General features: G+C 35.0%; 3 protein-coding genes and 1 pseudogene across 4 annotated transcripts; 2 read left to right on the top strand and 2 right to left on the bottom strand.

Moving 5' to 3' along the window:
- Nucleotides 1-284: 284 nt before the first annotated feature.
- LOC142523466 (protein POLLENLESS 3-like) lies at nucleotides 285-3,328 on the top strand (annotated as a pseudogene).
- Nucleotides 3,329-3,613: 285 nt separating this feature from the next.
- On the bottom strand, nucleotides 3,614-4,346 carry LOC142522695 (putative germin-like protein 2-1). Of its 2 annotated transcripts, none has more exons than XM_075626233.1 (2): nucleotides 4,235-4,346; nucleotides 3,614-4,149 (listed from the first exon to the last, which is right to left on the bottom strand). In XM_075626233.1, the coding sequence occupies exons 1-2, from the start codon at nucleotides 4,344-4,346 to the stop codon at nucleotides 3,614-3,616; spliced, it is 648 nt and encodes a 215-aa protein (XP_075482348.1). The 2 variants fall into 2 exon arrangements, with proteins under 2 accessions (XP_075482348.1, XP_075482347.1); XM_075626232.1 differs by having other exon boundaries at nucleotides 4,232-4,346.
- An 803-nt stretch (nucleotides 4,347-5,149) lies between these two features.
- LOC142522649 (putative germin-like protein 2-1) lies at nucleotides 5,150-5,925 on the top strand. The gene is made up of 2 exons (XM_075626170.1): nucleotides 5,150-5,283; nucleotides 5,390-5,925. Exons 1-2 carry the CDS (start codon nucleotides 5,172-5,174, stop codon nucleotides 5,923-5,925), a joined length of 648 nt encoding a protein of 215 aa, XP_075482285.1. The 5' UTR covers nucleotides 5,150-5,171.
- A 4,052-nt stretch (nucleotides 5,926-9,977) lies between these two features.
- Nucleotides 9,978-11,819, bottom strand: LOC142522811 (berberine bridge enzyme-like 21). The gene is given in 2 exon segments (XM_075626358.1): nucleotides 9,978-11,268; nucleotides 11,270-11,819. Coding segments are annotated over 2 exon segments (1,644 nt in total). The 5' UTR covers nucleotides 11,797-11,819; the 3' UTR covers nucleotides 9,978-10,151.
- Nucleotides 11,820-13,700: the final 1,881 nt, after the last annotated feature.

Genomic DNA, 13,700 nt, shown 5'->3' on the forward strand with positions numbered 1-13,700 from the left:
AGCCAATTAACAAGCCTTCGTTTTATTGTGTTGGGGCCTCGCTTGTTTCCTATCCATTCAACGTTGTCGGCGTATGACCAATGAAGTTGTTCGTGCTCTTGCTTCTCGAGCTTAGACTATTTTTTTTCTTTTTGCACACTTTTGTACCTAAGAATAAGATAATTTCCTCCGTTACTCTGTAAATGAAGGATAACAATTTTATATGCAAGTTCCAGTGTTCAATTTGACCGGGTCATTTGGAGAGAAATAATCAAATAAAATAACTCACGGGCTAAATTTCAACCCGACCCGTTCGTGCTGATAAAAGGTATATACAATATACCTGAAGATGCCTCCTTTCCCAACAGATACTCTCGTATAACGGCTACTCTCCTCAATCGTGATGAATTGATTTTCTCGATCAAATACTATCGAATCTCACCTCTCTGATTTCGTGCACTCAATCGTTTTTTTTCCCATGCTCATCTTTGTGCACATCCCGTCTCTTCATATTCTTGATTTTTTTTGAAGAAACTTGTTTCTTGATTGATTTTCAACAACGCCATTACTAGGATTTTCTTGGAAATTGAAGGGGTCTGAAATTTATCAAGGAGATTTTTTTATCCATTACTTGATTATCTTTTGAGAGGGTATGCCGAGTAACAGTAGTGTTGATGAGTACGACAGTTACTACAGTTCTCAACCTAGAGTATTCTTGACGCCGCCGCCGACATGGAAGACCAGCCGGTGTTCTCCGGTGATGCCTGGATCGGAGAAGAAGCCGAGAAGGTCGTCTCAGGGGAAAACTGATCTTTTTCATGTCTTTCACAAAGTTCCTTCCGGTGACTCTCCGTATGGCAGAGCCAAGCATGTCCAGGTGACCGTTGATTGATGCCATTTTCCTGTTTCTTGAATTAATTTTTTTTGTTTTTCCTTTGAATTTGTGGTTTTATTTACATTGTTGGAATTTGATTGATGCTTTATATTTTCAGGGATATAAGATTTTTGTTTTTTTCCCCCTCGTTTCTTCTAGGATAATGAAAATGAATCACTTGATTAATCGTTAGGTAATGGATATTGACGGAAATACATGTATTTTATTGTCGAAGCATGTATCTTGCTTCAATGGACATTCATATCCAAAGGATATAATTGCAAGGAAAATAAGATTAGAATCAAATTCTATGCCCGCGTCCTGTTCTATCTTGGCAGGCTAGGTTGCTGTCAAAACTGTTCTTAAAAATTACTTAAAAAGAAGTTATGATTTTATGAATTAATAATGATTATAATGCGAGAATCCTTGAAAGCCCAAAATCGTTTATTTGCAATAGTACTTAATTATTTTGGTTTGCTGATTCCATGCTAAAAAACAGCTGATAGACAAGGACCCAAGCATGGCTGTTTCCAGTGTTTTGGGCTGCTATAAATTCTGGCGATCGAGTTGATAGTGCTCTGAAAGACATGGCAGTTGTAATGAAACAATTGGATAGGGCAGATGAGGCAGTTGAGGCCGTTAAGTCATTTCGTCATCTTTGTCCCCTTGAATCTCAAGAATCCCTTGACAACATACTGGTTGAACTCTACAAGGTAATAAAGTTTTTATGATAACTACAATATGACATGCTGATTCTTGAAGATCTTATTCGTTAATGCAGAAATCTGGCAGGATTGAGGAAGAGATTGAAATGCTTAAACTAAAATTGAAGCAACTAGAAGATGGAACAGCTTTTGGTGGCCAGAGGACGAAGATGGCAAGATCTCAAGGAAAGAAATTTCATATCACAGTTGAAAAAGACTACTCTAGGTTTATATCCACGTTAAATAAATTAAACTGAAAACCTTTTTTTAGAAAAAGTCTTATCAACTTATTTGCTTTTAAAATTTATCGGAAGATTGTTGGGGAATTTGGCTTGGGCTTACATGCAGCTGAAAGATTTCAAGTCCGCAGAAGAACATTACAGGTTTTTTTTTTGTAAATCTGGAGTTTATTATGCTAAATACTAATTGTTTTAAATAATAAAGTATCTTGCATCAATGTGTTTTGATGCAGAAAAGCACTATCTATTGAACCAGATAAGAACAAGCAGTGCAACTTAGCAATGTGTTTGATGCGCATGAATAAGTTAACAGAAGCCAAATTTTTGCTGCAAGCCACAGGAATTTCAACTGACCGTGGGCCTATGGATGAATCCTTTGCGAAGTCCTATGAACGTGCCTCCCAAATGTTCGTTGTGTTGGAGGCACAGGGTATTCTTGAACCTGTGAAACAAACAGACATCTGTTTGTCCTTCAAGAATATGAATCTAGGTGCATTTACGGAATTTCCTTATGAAAAAAGGTTTGATTTTGACGCGAAATCGAACCACCGTGTGTACAATGTGAGCCGAGAAGAAGCAGATTGTGCATTGAAACCGTTGTATGGTTCTCCATTCTACAATGGAAAAATTCCAAAACATCCATTCACACAGCCAAGAAAATGTTCATTGTCCTCCAATAATGGAAATCAAAGAAATGCGAAGGCTAGTAATGGAGGCTTCTGTCGGAAATTGTCTTTCTTCGAACAATCTGCTGAAACTGAAACTGAACTGGCACTGAGATATAATGAAGAAAGACTGAAGAATATCCAGCTGAAACCCGATGCTGAAGAAATTGTTGACAAAGTTTGTCTTAGAGAAGTGGAAAACTCAAAATCCGAGGAAATCCTGACAGGTTGCAAAAAAATACCCGACAATTTAACGTGTGAACACAAGAAAAGCTGGGCTGATATGGTTGAAGAAGAAGAGCAAGCTTTGAAAAGTTGGAAAATAGATTTTCCAAAAAAAGTTTCAGGCAACCAAGTTCCAGAATCTTTGTCATCTTACCAAATTCCAGGCAAGATGTCCGTGGTTTCAGTGAATAAAGAACTTAATGACGAAAATGTGAATTCCAACTTGATTCCACAAACTCCCATCCCCACGAAAGAGATATTGAACTTGGCGGATGTGGAAATTTTACACAACCTGAGAAATTATTAAGACCATCATTGTGTAATTTTGATCAGTATCAGAATCCAGGCGCATCAAAAAATTGTTGTGCTTCGCCATTGCCATAGAAAGTTTTAAATTTTGAAGGCAGAGGGTTTAATTCCATCAGACGATTTATCTTCTACAAAATCAATAAATCGGAGGAACAGGCTTCAGGTTTTCCAGGATATCACACATGTTCCTTCAAGTCCAGGAACATTGAAACAATCGATTCAGGAAAAAGTTACATGTTCCTGTTCTTGATTTTTTTCTGTGAATATCATTATGTACCGAATTCATTTACATTACGATTATGTTGCCATCATTTGTATGATATTTTTCATTTTTTCCCCAAATTTGATCGTGGAAGTTTTCTGTGTCAAAAATTGTTTAATGGAAAATATTGAAACCAAACTTGTCATGTCTCATCTATTAATTGTCACCATGAAAAGCCGCTGTGCCCACAAGAAGCCTGAATATTTAATTTTCAATCAAGTAATAGGAACAACAAACCATTCGGAGAAAATGAAATCAACTAGAAATGTAAAAAATTATAAAAGCCAGAGAGATCAAGTTTGAAATAAGGAGAGTCCGTCGTTTTTCAGCAATTGCCTTGGTTATATTCATAGCTCCTAGAACTTGGATTGTATCCAGTCAATTGTTTTAGTATCGGTCTGGAATGACTTGGCCAGAATATCATTGGCAATAGCTGGGTTCGAACCGAAGACTGCATTTGCGATAGTGATAACTCCTGGGTTTTGGCTGCTTAAAGCTACGATGGCAACTGCATTGCCATATCCAGCACTCCTTTGAAAGTGGACAAGATTCACCGGGAAAACAAACACATCGCCCTTTTGAAGTACTTTGGTAATCAGACGATTTTCCGGGTTAGATGTTATGAATCCCACCTCAAGACTGCCTTCAATCACTATCAGAATCTCAGTGGCTCTAGGGTGCGTGTGCGGAGGGTTGATCCCCCATGGAGCAAAATCGATACGTGCCAGGGAGATTCCGAATGTGTTGAGTCCTGGAATTTGAGCAACAGTTACTGGTGTCACTTTTGATCCGACGGGGTTAGAAGTGTTTCCGGACATGTGCAAGCCGGCGAAGAAGAAATCAGTTGCCTGCGCAGCCTTGGGATCCTTGCATGCAAACCCGTTCACCATAACTGTCACCATGCATGCAAAAACTAGAAGTCAATAAACTCAACTAAAATTTTCTAAGTATATAGTATAATATCACATTAGTACTACCAGGGCCACTGGGATCAGCAACACAGAAATCTTGTAGAGAGCTCGGGTCTGAGGCTAATGCCAGTGAACAAGTCGCAATCAGTAAACCGAGCACGACGAAACGAGAGGCCATGTTTTTATCTAGAGAGAGTTGAGAATGCTAAGAAATAACTAACGTTGAACAAACCTGTAAAATGAGATGAGAAACGAGACTAAGGAGAGCGGGTTTTATAGTATTTGGAGTCTTTAAGAATTAGCACGTACATTGAGGAAAGTTCGATCGATAAACTAATGATTGCAGCATTGTTTTGTGAATAACGTACAGACGGCTTTGAAAGGGTCAACAAATTATATTACACGCTCTATATATCGCCCGTTTGCTGCCGGATTGCTGTAACTTAATTTGACAGATACCTATTCGGCTATTCCATTGATCAGTGTACTTCAAAAACGGGCTCGAGGTGGCAGCGTCCTCCTTTGTAACAATGAAGGTGGTGTAGTCCACACAGTTGTCCATATACCTGTAAAATATTATACAATATATTTGATAATTTTAAAAATCAATCTAACTAATCAATAAATTTTGAGTCATAAATATACTCCATTTTTTAAAAGTGTGATATTTAAACAATGATGTGAAACAAAGTCACTAATTTTGTTCTAATTAGTGAATTCTGTCTCAAATATATTTAAATGGGATTTGGCAATTTTTTGATAGGGAAAATGAAATAAAACATTCTTTATTTTAATCGATGATTAATATGCAAATCATTAGCGGCTTTTACCATTTCAACACGGTGGATTGTGAACTATGAGACGAGTCTTTTTGTTCATTTGTGATAAAGGACGGCAGCATCGTCAGTTATCCACTAACTTGCTTCATTATAAAATCAGCGCCTTGAATGTTATAGCATTTGTATCTGAGAAAACACACTCATATTCTACAGCAAAAAGAAAAATGGCGTCCCGTTTCGTTTTGTTTGTGCTATTAGTCGCCACCTGTTCCATTGCTTTCGCATCTGATCCGAGCCCTCTTCAGGATTTCTGCGTCGCTGATCCGAACGGCCCTGGTACGAGAACCTTGAGTCAATAAACGTTAGATAGTCATTTTTCTGCATGCTTTTATATGTATCTTGTGCTAATCGTTTCTGTAAAAATTTGTACACGTGATTGCAGCGCTGGTGAATGGTTTTGCATGCAAGGACTCGAAAATCGTCCAAGCAAACGATTTCTTCTTTGCCGGCCTTCATTTAGCGGGCAACACTTCAAATCCTGTGGGGTCAAAAGTGACACCAGTCACCGTGGCTCAAATTCCAGGGCTGAACACTCTCGGAATTTCCTTGGCCCGGATTGATTTTGCGCCCTGGGGGATCAACCCACCGCACACTCACCCTCGAGCAACCGAGATTCTGACAGTTATCGAAGGCAGTCTTGAGGTGGGGTTCGTGACCTCGAACCCCGGAAATAACCTTACCCGAAAAGTACTACAGAAAGGAGACGTGTTCGTGTTCCCGAAAGGTCTCGTTCACTTCCAAAGAAACGTTGGATACGGTAATGCGATAGCCATTGTCGGTCTTAGTAGCCAAAATCCTGGGGTTATCAACATTGGCAATGCGGTTTTCGGATCGAAGCCTGCTATTGCGAACGATCTTCTTGCAAAATCATTCCAGGTCGATACTAAAACAGTGGATTGGATCCAGTCCAAGTTCTGATCAATTGCCTGCCTAAAGAACCATTGATGATTTTTTCTTCTACTTCTTTTTTTATCTATTTTAATCCTTTGAATTCATTATTTCTGCATTGTTTCGATTAAGGGAAAGATCGTGTCAGAGTTCACGCTAAGTTTGATTCATGTATCAAATTATTATACTTCTATATTGAGTTGTTTTGTTTGTTTCTTGCTATTTCATTAGTCAGCCAAGTACGGATTTGGAAACACAGCATTTGGTTTTGTGAATTTTTTACACGAGATGATCACGTGATCATCTTGTGGATCATCTTGTGGACATCACGACATACGAATTAGATAAATTTAAAAAGTTATCAGATTAAACGAAATGATAATGTGATCATCTCGTGTAAAAAATGCATAATACTTGGTGTTGTGTTTTAACACAGTAGAAAATCCAAATCCACCGAGTACTCGGCATTTCTTTAACTTTTTCTATGCTGAGCTAAAGAACCTGGCATGCTTCATTGAATTCACGCAAGCATCTTGTATAAAAATGCACCAGAATTGTTACTCTCAGTATAGCATTGAATATGTTGTATTATAAAATAAGAAGATAAAATAAAAAATGTTATGGTTTTTTAAGCGATTTTCCATTTTTACTATTTAAATTACAAGCGGAAGTTAAATTATATTTATATCATAAAAAAAATTGTTTTGCCAAATAAAATCATAATTTTTTTTCCATTTTTACTTTAAACTTATCACAAAAATCATAAGAATGTTTCGACAGTGGAAAATAATTTTCTTTAATAATATATTGTATTGTATATATTAAACAAGAGACGTCTAAATAATTACTTTATTTGCCAAATGTTACTTTCATGGACGACTTCAATTTTTATCTGAAAAAAGGTTGAGAGATAGAAATTCAAATTTAGTTAAGCATATATTAATTAGATGGAGAGATGTTTATTTAATAAATTTTAATCGTTTACACAATTTGTAATTTTTGTCCATTTAGTTTTGTTTATTTTGGATTTTTCTGATTTAATTTATTAAATTTTGGTTTTTATCCATTAATTTTGATTTTTTTATATGTTTTAATCAGTGTTCTAAAAATCCCCGCCTATGACCGTCTAGGCGGCGCTTAGGCGCTGGGCGGTCCAAAACCGCCCCGATTTTAGGTTAGTCGAAACTTCTAGGCGCCATCATATTAATCGGCCGCCTAGGCGGTCCGGGCGCCGCCTGACGCGAAAGCCGCCTAGGCGATTTTACAATTAAAAATCCAGAAGGTTGAACAATTTTACACTTAATTGGAGTACTTTTGAAGGAGTAATTACTTAATTGATTATTCTATACTTATTATTATATATTTTTATATATGTATTCAATATTAATATTTTTTTAATGTAGATCCATACCGAGAAAAGAAATAGACTAGATACTGGAAGGTTGAACAATTTAGTTTATGTTCAATTCAATGCCAAGATCATCAACAAGAAGAGAAGGCAAGAAGAAAAAGGAGTGGATGTTCTACTTGCTAGTTAAGCAACTATGGCATAAGGATGGATTGTTGATGGTGGAGATGAAGATGTTGAGACAAATGTTGAAGATGTAAGGGAACTTCACGAAGAAGAATTTGTATCGGATGAAGAGGAGAAAGAAGCCATGGATTTTGAATTTAAATCCGATACAGAAGAAGTATTGGAAAAATATGAGATGAACTAGAAGAGTTAGATGTTTAGGTTTGCTTATCAATATATTATGTTGGAAAAAATGTTGAACAAATTTAATTTTCATTGTACAACGGTTGTAGTAAAGTAGTAAACTGATGTGGATGATTCATATATAAAAATTTATTAATATATATTTATTATTACAATTTTAAATTTTATAATAATATATATTTCATATACAAACATAATACTCATGAACCACTTAATGAATTTAAGCTTTAAAAAAATCGCCTAAACAACCGCCTAGGCCCCGTCTAGTCGCCTAGACGCTAGGCGGTAGGTAACCGCTCGCCTACCGCCTACCGCTTTTTAGAACACTGGTTTTAATACGTATTTAATGTTTTCAGGCAAAACATTAAATATTTTTAAACAAAATTATGAATTGCTATTAGCATCTTGGTTGCACAAGAATCGACGGTAGTGGATATTGTCATATTGACGGATTTGTTTGATTACATTTTGAGATTTGAATATTATAAAATAAATAATACAATTAATTGAGTGTGAGATATACATTAAAGAAGGAGTTCTCTTGTTGTGTATGTGATGACACATATAGCTATTGAATCTAATATGCAATCATCGATGAACCAATGGTTGCAGATTCGATCGAAATATATGAGATGAAGGGACCGTACTGTACGTTAATTATAACCGATTGGTTCTTGCATGCACTATCAGTGATACTTATGGAATCATGAGACGATGCTACTAGACGCTATTACCATGATTCGATGGGTTTAACCAGAAAATAGTTTCTCATATTCTCATTATCAAATGTTGGTGCACAGAATGTGGGTGAATTAGGGTAAGCTTGAATAAAGAAAAAATGTCCTGAGACACAAAGAGTTGTGAACACACGGCTAGTTGTATCACTGAACTATTGAGGGCCACACAAGCACTAGATCATTTGTTCTGAAAGAATAAATTCAAATAGTTGAATTTATGATAATTAAATTTTGTGAAATAAATTCAAATTTTTGAATTTATGAGATGGTAAATTCAAGAAGTTGAATTTATTATATTTAAAATTTGGATAGAATAAATTAAGGAGTTGAATTTATAAATTTATTAAACTCAAAATTTGAGTTTATTAATATTAAATTAAATATATAGTAGGAGGTATGTTTATGGGTTTGTAGGAATACAAGTTCAACATATTAAATAATTAAAATTTTTAATGGACTTTGAATTAATTAATTAAAATAGTTGGACTAGTCCAATTAATTGATCAAATCCATTAATATTTATTATGAAACCTAAATATATTTTTATGAAAATTAGGTCATGGTTTGATAATTAAGTAAAAATGCACAAACCCTAGCCTCCATATCATTGCAAATTTTCGAAAAATGCACCTTCCGTCTCCTCCAAAATTTTCGGCCACCACCTTGAATAATTTCAAGGGGTTTTGAGCCGCATCTCGTTTTAATTAATCTTTACGCAAAATTTTTCTAAATTTATAGTGCAATTTAGAAGAGGTACCTTTATTCTAGTCGTGGACCTGATTCAAAGAACAAAAAAAGGATTTTGAAGAAGTTCGTAGGAATTTACAACAAGAGCTACGTCTGCTTATACCGTAGTAGTTGAAATCAAGTGAAAATTGTTCACTAAAGATATATTACTAAACATCATATGTATATTTATTCAATTTAAATTATACAACTGTCCAAATATTTTTATTGTCAAAATAAAATTTTAAAACTTTCGATACGTTTGTGCACGGACAAAAAAAAAAAAAAAAGATAACCCAACACCCACATTGTATGTGGAGGAATTCTCTCATTTTCTCGGATTTTCTTTTGCCTTTCCTTCTGGGTTTTCTTTCCTACTGCCTAGGAAATCCGGTGATTATTTGATCTCTCCTTGTTTTTTTTTTGTCAATTAGACATGGTTCTTGTTCGGTTTGATTTGTTCCAACTTCACGTTATGGTTTAGTGGAATGGAGGCAATCGAGGGGAATTGGAGGAAAAGATCGGCCTGGCAGAACTCGGACAACATATACATGCGTACGTGTGTGTGTATATATGAGCCACGTGTTAAATGTTAAATCAAAAAAATTTACACAAAAAAACAATAATTATTCTCTGATAACACTGTGTTTGGTTGAATAAAAAATGGGAATTAAAATCCAATTAATATTTGAAAAAAAAAATTAATAGATCATTTAAGAATTAGATTTTGAATTTATATCACTTACTTTTATTATCTTATTTATTAATAACATTTATGTAATAATCAGATTTTTTTCAACATTTGATAAATTAGACTTTAAATATATTATATTGTGTCACATGCAATAAATAAAATACCTATTTATTTCTTCTTTATAAATATTGGACAAAACGCGTGCGCAGGCAGGAAAAAAAGATAGATAGATAGATTTACTTGAGTGGGACATAGCGTTGTCTTCATGTGAAAGTACGTCTAAATAAATTCTGCAATAATCAAAATCCAAGCCAAAAGGCTGAGACAGATCCCAAAAGTCTACAAAAATAACGATCAATCAACGAAAATGCAACGAACCCACTCAGCCTTTTGACTTTCTTCCTCTAACGGGCAGAGTCGGTATGCTCTGTTCGTTCCTGAAAACGTTGTCTGGGTCCACCCGAGTCTTGATTTTCACCAATCTGTCGAAGTTTTTCTTGAAATATTTCTTCCCGTATACTTTTCCCTGGCTATAGCTGTTTTTACCGTTGTCGGTGGTGCCGATGTCCAAGTCTCTGTAATTCAGGTAAGCTTCTCGGGGATTGTTGGATACAAATGGCTTCATGAAACTGTACAGTTGCCTACTTTGATCGATGTAGTTCTTGTCTGCCTCTTCACCTCCTTCGTCCCAATTCACGGAATACTGGATTTTGAAGATGTTTCCTGCTCTGTGTGGAAAAGGTGTTTCTGATTCAGGGATTTCGCTCATTCTTCCGCCGTATGAGTTGAAAACCAGGCCGACTTTCCCGATGTTTACCATTTTCTTGAATAGTGATTCGAGCCCGGATTTGGAAATCGGGGTTTTCACATAATCTGATTTGCGTTTCAGGAAATTGACCGAGTCAGGGACTCTGCTGAGTAACGCACTGGGGGCAGTTGTGTTGTCGAAATTGGCCCAGTACAGGACTGAATCGATCCAGGACATTTCCTTACAATCGGATTGTTTCAACCCCAATACAGGGAATTGAGAACCCGTGACTGATACTAATCGGGCTGAATTTCCCAAGAACAAACCGATGAACGTTGCTCGAACGCTTCTAACTTTGTTCCTGGTAATTGGCTGTAGCAGCACTCTGATGAATAGATCGTTGTCCATCTTTTCTGCAATTTGTTGGTATTGAAAAACAGTGTCTATTGCAGTATCGTTCTGGAATCTTTCCACCCTAAAAACGGTGACAACCGGTGGAACAGGAACTAGTTTAATCTTGTACGCCAAGATTACTCCAAAACTGGCGCCTCCACCACCGCGGATTGCCCAGAAAAGATCCTCCCCCATGGATGCTCTGTCCAGAACTCTGCCATTAGCATCGACTATTTGTGCGTCGATCATGTGATCAACTGTAAGGCCGTATTTCCGCAGCAAGTTTCCGTATCCTGCGCCACTGATGTGTCCTCCTGCGCCGACCGTCGGGCAAACTCCGGCAGGGAAAAGCGTGGACTTTGCTCTTTTGCCAGATTCTGTAATACAATTCCCCAAGCTGCGCACCGGATTGAACCCACGCGGTTTCATCCTTGATGTTGACATCAATCGTCCTGAAATTGAACATGTCGAGGATCACAAAAGTATCCTTAGTCGACACGTACGAAATACCCTCGTAATCATGGCCGCCACTCCGGATCTTGAGTTGGATGCCCAGTTTCTTGGAGCACAAAACGGCGGCGCTGACATGTAATTGGGTCGTAGGAGTGACGATTATGTTCGGCTTTGGGGTGGTTGACAAATTAAACCGGCGGTTCCTGACATAATCTTCAAGAATTTTTGTGAACGATGGATTTGTGGGGCTGTATATTATGTTGGTGATCTCGGAATGTGGGATTTTGTTTTTCGAGAAGCACTGAACGAACGAATCATAAACAGAATCTGCAGTTGAAAATGCAGCATAATTGAGAAACATGGAGAGGACAAGGAAGAGATATGGACTACGTTTCCTCATTCTAGTCGCGGAACGAATGCCTTTGTGATCCATTGGGAAGTTATAGAATCGGAGAGTTAAATATATACAGATTTGAGGTTTGAAAAATCTTAATCCGAGACCAGTCAACAAAACACGTACATGTGTATTTAATATTATTGATATAAAATATATTTTTAATATGTCAATACATTTATATAAAAATCTCGTGAGATACTAATAAAATCTTGCGATATAATTTTTGTAAATATCGAGGTATAAGATATATTTATTGTATAGTTGGTATTATTCTACGGGCAAGGTTCATATTTGGTGAATTGGACTAATTTATGAGCGGGGATACCGGACACGTGAAGTTCCCTTTCACGGATTAAGTCTAATTGTCCAAATAATTGGAAGAAATGCGCAAGTATTGTATTATTAATTCAAATGTCCCTTCTTTTTTTTTATAGAGTAGGTCTCTTGGGAGACGGGTCAAACATACCGATATTCACAATAAAAAATAATATTTTTTATGGATGACCCAAATAAGATATATGTATCACAAAATACGACCCGTGAAATCGTCTCACACAAATTTTTGTCTTTTTTATGTAATACAATATAGATGAGATATTTATCTAATAACTAAACATATCACGTAGTTGACATTTTAATTGCACTCCATTTTGAGTTATTATAATATAGAAGGAAAAACTACCATTTGACATTTTTTTTTTGTTATATGAAGACAACATATAACATTCTAACTATTACTCAATTCGATATATTTTTTATATAATTTTATACACATGATTTTTAATATTTCTTTATAATTTACTAGGTCTTTTATTTGAGATGAAATATTTTAACAAAATTATTTATTTTTTAAAATATCAAGCAATTTAATCACATATTTATTATGTATATTTGTTTTTCTGATTTTTATCTTATATTTTTATTATTTTTTCTCTGTGACGATAATTTGTGCAGAGTAGATCTCTTATGAGATGGTCTCACGAATCTTTATTTGTCAGACGGGTCAACCATCCTGATATTCATAATAAAAATTAATACTATTAGTATAAAAAATAATAATTTTTTATGGATGACCCAAATAAGAAATTTGTCTCACAAAATACGATCCGTGAGATCGTTTCACACAAGTTTTTGCTATTTATATAATAATAAATCAACTTTCAACTGAAAAGGTATTAACATTTCAAAACAAATTACTAAATTATCAAAAAATAAAAAATAAAATATTTTTAACACTATAAAGGACAAAAAAAACGTTCAAGACGAACATACAAAACAAAAATTACAATGTTCTCCAACTTATTGATACTAATTTCGTATGCTGATTTTAAATTTGCGGAAATAAATTGTAGTTAGTTTATTTTAATAAAAATACAAGGGATGATAAGAATAATAATAATAACAGTAATAGCTATAATGTTTTTATTTACATAATAAATGCACAAATTATTATTTTTATTTATTTCATTACTAACTTATTCAAAAAGAAATTTCCCCAATATTATCTCATATAAACTCTTGCATTTTAATTCAAAAAAATTTAATTTATGATTAAAAAAAGTTTGAAATATAAAATAAATTATATATCATCACATAAACATTCGTAGCTATACGTCCATGCCGGCGCGAAGGATTTCGCCTTTATTTTTGTAGTTTGATAATTATGAATTGAATAGTCTGATGCTCTGATTCAGACATTTGGACGATTCTTTTGTTTGCCTTAATTTAATATAACAATATATAGTGTTTTATTCTTATTGAGAGACAATTAAAAAGAGATGGTCGAGTCGAGTCGACATATCTCATATATATATATATATATATATATATATTGTTGTGAAAAAGTAAAAATTTATGGTAAAAAGTAAAAATCTCAAACTCTCAAAATTTACCAAACTACACACTTTATAATATTTTTCTCTCTACTCAATTGTAATTTT

Source organism: Primulina tabacum, chromosome 13, assembly GCF_025594145.1.
Source record: "Primulina tabacum isolate GXHZ01 chromosome 13, ASM2559414v2, whole genome shotgun sequence".
In the NCBI taxonomy this organism is placed as follows: domain Eukaryota; kingdom Viridiplantae; phylum Streptophyta; class Magnoliopsida; order Lamiales; family Gesneriaceae; genus Primulina; species Primulina tabacum.